This window comes from Arachis ipaensis, chromosome B07 (genome assembly GCF_000816755.2).
Source record: "Arachis ipaensis cultivar K30076 chromosome B07, Araip1.1, whole genome shotgun sequence".
Lineage (NCBI taxonomy): Eukaryota > Viridiplantae > Streptophyta > Magnoliopsida > Fabales > Fabaceae > Arachis > Arachis ipaensis.
Window position 1 is genome coordinate 101183316 of NC_029791.2, and position 6194 is coordinate 101189509.

General features: G+C 34.0%; 1 protein-coding gene across 2 annotated transcripts; it reads left to right on the forward strand.

Moving 5' to 3' along the window:
* LOC107609912 (la-related protein 1C-like) lies at window positions 2563–5200 on the forward strand. Of its 2 annotated transcripts, none has more exons than XR_002350197.1 (6): window positions 2563–3361; window positions 3546–4128; window positions 4217–4361; window positions 4485–4523; window positions 4610–4681; window positions 4780–4944. XR_002350197.1 is itself a non-coding variant. In XM_016311969.2 (6 exons), the coding sequence occupies exons 1-6, from the start codon at window positions 2843–2845 to the stop codon at window positions 5035–5037; spliced, it is 1668 nt and encodes a 555-aa protein (XP_016167455.1). In that variant the 5' UTR covers window positions 2563–2842; the 3' UTR covers window positions 5038–5200. The 2 variants fall into 2 exon arrangements, 1 of the variants encoding a protein (XP_016167455.1); XM_016311969.2 differs by having other exon boundaries at window positions 4433–4523; window positions 4780–5200.

Here is a 6194-nt window from a genome sequence, read left to right on the forward strand (position 1 = left end):
ATATTACCATTATTTTATTATTTTTTATTTTGATATTAATTCAGATATTTAATTTTTTTATTATTATTTTTATTCTCTTATTCTATGTGTTTATTTTTATAAATCTTATTAAATTAAATAAGGTACTGTATATCTTCTTTTTATTCCTCTTTTATATGCACATAAAATTTATTAAATTATTTTTCTTCCGTCTAATAATTTTGTTTATCTTCTATTTATATTTCTTTCCTTCACTATTTTATTGGTTCTTATTTTTTTAAATTTTACTTTAATTTATATATTTGTCCTTGTTACACCTAACATTTTCTATTTATGTGTAATATACATTCTTATATATGTTATAGAAATATGATTTGATTCCATTAACTTGCTAAATTTTTTAAAAAAATCTAAAGTTAAAGCACAAAAATTTATTTTAAATTAAAAAATGATCTCATGCATGCCTGTTTTCAACTGGTCTAATTTGAATAAAAAATTTATTTTATTTAATGACAGACTCAGATGAAACTCAACGGCAATGCCTGGACTCATAGCGATGGCGACTAAGTGATGAGTCTGTGGAAGAAGAAGAAGAAGAAGAGAAGAACTTAACAGACTCACAATGAGAGAGGAGGGAGGGGGAGAATTTACCTAGAGAAAAGGGACTCGGCAAGAGAAAGGTGGCGACGGGCTTAACAATGGGATAAGCAGCGATGGCGACATGAACTATGAAGGAAGATGGAGCTATGAAGGGGTAGGTGACGATAGGATCAGCAACAACGATGACGAGAGCTATGAGATTTTTTGTGAAGAAGCCGAGAAGAAGAAGACTCTGAGTGAGAATGACTGGGTTTCTCTTGCATAGCTATAGAGTATGGACTGAAATTGTGAATCACTGAATCTGTGATATGAGGCAAATCCTAATTCCTAAAAAGTGTTTATATGTATATATTTGGGACGGGTATACCCTAAACTCGATCATGTTCTATCCTAAACAAAATATGCCCTAACTCGAGTCAAGTTATTACGCTTCCCAACCGGGTATGGACGGGTCGGGTACATGCGTATTTGGTATTCTTATCAAATCTAATCACGTATTGATGCTCCATTTATTAAGGGTTTACTACTAGTCCGGTGGCGGAGCTTTGTGTGGGCAAGGGGGCATGACCACCCAAAGTTTTTGTATAAATATTAGTAATAATACTTTAAAGAAAATAAAATTAGCTTATTTGATTAAATTGATATACTTTCAACTTATGTCTGAGTTTCATATCTATCTTCAACATTTTTTCAAATTTTTTATCCTATCCTATTTGACATAACAAATAGCATATCTTTAAATCAACAACAAATGACATATCTTTAAATCAATGTTACAAATTAAATATCAATATAGAATTAACACTAAATTATATTTAGCTTCTCATATAGTTTCATGCATTATTTTATTTTTAGAATAATAAAAATTATAATATAACTAGTAGTAAGATCAGTTATTAATAAAAAGTTATTATTTTATTTTTAAATCAACTTTACAAATTTAATGCCATTATAGTATAATACTGTTTACATTAAATTTTTTTATATAATTTTATTTATTATTCCGTACATAACAGGGACATACATTAGTAGTAAATAACAAGCTCATCTTGGTATAATAGACTAAATATTTATGGAATAGTCCAACAAATTCTCAGCTCCACTCACCTTTATAGGCCAACATAAAGTTGCATTATAGCCACAGGGACGAAAAGGAAATATTGGAACATTATCCACCGATGCAAGGGTCAAACGGTTGCTTGACCACTTTGCAGCTCTTTTAGTTGCTGTCCACACCAGATTACTTCCACTAAATCAGGACAGATTTCATTTTTTACATTAAATCTTGATGGTGAAATTGATTGGAACAGAAAAATTTCAGATTTGTACCATGAAATACGGAACATCTTCCAAAAATATATATTAAAAAGAAATTAAATTACATACGGACTTTGTTAAATAGAAAATAGTTTTTTTGTAAATAATATGAATAATAAACTCTAAAAATGGTCTAATAAAATAAAAATATACTACATTTTAAATTGTCTACTTAAATCTTAATATTAAAATAATTATTCACACTTAATAAATTAAACATTTAATATATTCATTGTTCACATTATTTAGTATTTTTATTATTTACCTATACTTTTTCATTACATATATATATTAATTAATTTTTTTGTGTTCACTTAATATTTTTACAACTATATCCATGAGAGTAAGTTTAAAGTTAAAATAGATGAACTAAAAAGTAAAAAAATCAAAATCAAAACATTTTGTTGACACTCGTTAATAACAAATATAACTAATAACAAACATGTTTAATATTCTGAAAAAAAAAATCATATACTTTAGTTTTTCTCTAATTTATTGAATGTTTAACACAAAAGAATCTCATTTTACTTATTAAAATGTTATATGCACTTTTAAATATTTTTATTAATTATGAACATGATTAATAATAATTAATTTTTTTTCTAAAAAAGAAGTAACCAAAACTGATTTTCGTCATACATAGATACACAAGAAAGGATCTACAATCAGTATACAGTCTACACTAATTGGGGTTTATGTTAATAGTGAAGGAGAAAGAGAGGAGAGTGAGGGATCGCAGGTTTTGTGTTTGGGACTGAAGGGCGAGCGAGGCAGGCATAATGGCCATTTTTTCCAATCATTAAAATCGTCCTTCTCAAACCCCATTCTCCCAACTTAAACCCTCACTCATTCTTTCATTTATTTTTGGCCCCCTTCTCTTTTATCTTTTTCCTTAAATTACTGTTTTGTCGATTTTATTTTGATTTTGTATTCCGATCAATCAGCAATGGTTACCAGCGCGGCTGATTCTTCCTCTAACCACCACTCTCCCATTGTTGCTGCCGCCACAACCACAAATGTTCCCACCAGTAACCTTAATTTCCCGCGAAAAAACCTGCCTTCTCCTTGGGCTCAAGTCGTTCGCGGCCCCGACGTTGAGCCACCCTCCGCCGCCGTCCACGAATTGCTGTCGCCATCGTCTTGCTCGTCCTCCTCTGCAACCGACCAACTGCTGCAATCCTCCGATCCCTCGCCGCTGGTTGAAAGTTCTAATTCCGATGGCGCCACCGCGGCTGCAGCAAGTGTAGATAGCTTGGATGCTGATAAGGCGGGCAATAATGCGGGTGGACCTAAGAAACCCGCGTGGAGGAGGCAATCCAACGGCGTAGAAGATGCTTGTGCTGTGAAGGTAATGGACGCTGTTTCTTGGCCCGCTTTGTCAGATTCCACCAAGCCTACCACTAAGTTGTCACCTGAGGCCTCATCTTCCAAGACTGCTTTTGATGGATCGCAACCTACTCCTCGGGTTAGATTTCCCTACTTAAGCTTATTGTTGGAAAAAAAAAGAAGATGATGGCTTTGTTATCCCTTATGATTATGATTGTATTTATTCATTTATTTTTTGTTGGGTTGATTTGTGATTGTGCTACAAAACCACAAATTTGTAAGATGATGTTATATCTACAGAATATGATACATGACTTTGGCAGGGTCCGGTTGCTTTACACTCTCCTCGAAAGCAAGGAGTTGGCAATGCAAGACCTAATCCAGCATCAGTTTATGGTGGGGCTGGTAGACAAAGACTAATAATAAAGCGTGGAGGCGGCAATGTCAATGGCAATGGCAATGGTGCTGGCCCTGTTCAAGCAATGAGGAGCTTCTCTGCTCCTCCTCCTCCACCACCACCACCCCCTTTTCCTGTAATTCAGATGCCTCCAACTAGCTTTCCTAATGGGGTAGCAGGGGTGGCAGCCCTTGTTCCAAGAGATCCTTACAGGAATAGTAGCTGGGGTGCAAGGTCTTCGGTTGGGAGTTTCGTGCCACCAATGATTGAACATAGGAGTCCATCTCGCAGGGTAAATTTTGGGCATCATCCACGTACTGGTGGTTCTTTTCATAATTATGGCAGCCGGAGTGATCAGGATCGCCAAAATTATGCACATACCAGAGATCCTCAGTTACACCCGCCAAGGATGTTTCCAACACGAGCAATGAGCCCGCTTCCACCTAATACCCCTTCATTTGCAGGTCCTCAGCCTATACCACCGTTTGTAAACCATGCTGGCTTTCCTGGTTAGTTGGTTATTGAGTTTGTTGGTTTTTTAATTCTATTAGTTGTATTCTCAGAAAAGCAAAAACAAATAATGTTTTTTCTTTTCAGAATATTGTTATTTTCCAACGTTACAATTTGAACCATTTGGGGGTATGCCATTCTTTACCCATGGACCTCCTGCTGCAATGTTCTATCCTGTTGCAGAAACTTCTCTTGTCAATGCAATAGTCAAGCAAATTGATTATTATTTTAGGTAAATTTTACATGTTTTGTATTATATAATTTGAAAATAAAGCTTTTTAACAGTTTGTTATTATTTCTCAGTGATACTAATTTAGTGAAAGATGAGTTTTTACGTTCTAACATGGATGATCAGGGCTTTGTTCCAATTAGATTGGTTGCAAGCTTTCGTCGTGTAAGTTATTGAATTATTGAATTTTAACTGACCTAACATTTCTTTGTGAATATATATAATATAATCCATGTGTACGGCTTTTCCAGGTTAAAAGTTTGACAAGCAATGTTGAGTTGATTATAGATTCATTGAGAATATCTACTATTATAGAAGTGAAGGTAACCTTTCTACTGCATTATATATTGCATAATGTATTGAAGTTTAAATTGAGCTTCTCCTCTCTTAACTTAATAGTTTCAATGCTAATTTATTCTAGGGTGATAAGTTGAGGAGGCGGAAGGATTGGATGAAGTGGCTGCCCTCTCCTTTGAATCGGGCAGATTTTGGTTCAACATCTATGGGTGGATCAAGTTATAATAACTCGGCAACTGATTTTGAAAATATCACTTTGGATAAGACCACTGTGGATAGACTTAATTCCAATTCTATCACAACCAGTGATGGCAATGTGAATGAAGAGTCCTCTAGTTCGTATCAATTCCATAATCATGATGCTATGCTTAGCAGCAATTAAACTTCAATTTAACTTACATATCTGTCCAATCATACCATTGTTAGCCTTTTTTTAGTATCCCCTCCTTATTCATATTAGAATAGGCTGCAAGTGTGATACCTTTCTACTGTCATATGGTCAATTTTGATAGTAATCAAGTCTGTTAACGATTGTTTTTTTCTTCTCAAAATTATTTTCTTTTATGGTCTAAAGATAAAGAACGAAATTAAGAATTTGATTGAGGCAAATTTATATAGCTTTATATTTGATGATATTTTCTATGAAGTTTAACTGTATTATACCGGTATATTTTGTAAAAGTATTTTTATTAGCGTAAAGTGTTTTGGCTTGTACTTGAGTTGCATGATAAAGATATATTGTAAGAAAAATAGTGTTAGTTTTTAAATTATTTAGTTGAGAAAAGAGACACAAGTAACAGATAACCAATTTGGATTTATGCCAGGCAGATTCACCACCGAAGCGATATACATATTAAGAATGATGATGGAGAGGTATCGTAGTAATAAAAGGGATCTACATATGTTGTTTATTGATTTGGAAAAAGCGTACGATAAGGATGATGGAGAGGTATCGTAGTAATAAAAGGGATATGTACATATGGTGTTTATTGATTTGGAAAAAGCGTACGATAGGGTGCCAATGAAGGTCTTATGGAAGGTTTTAGAAAAGAGGAAAGTAATGATTGCATATATTCTTGCAATTAAAGACATGTATGATGGGGTTACAACTAGTGTGAAAACTCAAGATGGTGTGACAGAGGAATTTTCTATTGGTATAGGATTACATCAGGGATCATTTTTAAGTTCGTACCTTTTCACATTAGTTTTGGAAGTACTCACAGAGCACATCCAAGAACCTGTGCCATGGTACATGCTTTTTACCGATGATATCGTCCTTATGGGAGAGTCAAGGAAAGATCTAAATAAGAAGTTGGACTTATGGAGAGAAGTTCTAGAAGTGTATGGTCTGCGCATAAGCCGTAGCAAGACAGAATATATGGAATGTAAGTTCGATCTGAGAAGGAAAAACCCTAATATAGAGGTGAAGTTTGGAGAAAACATCCTACGAAAAGTTAAAAATTTTAAGTATTGGGGTGCATCATACAGGATAATTGAGAGATTAAACAGGATGTAAAATCATAGGATCCAAGCAGGTTG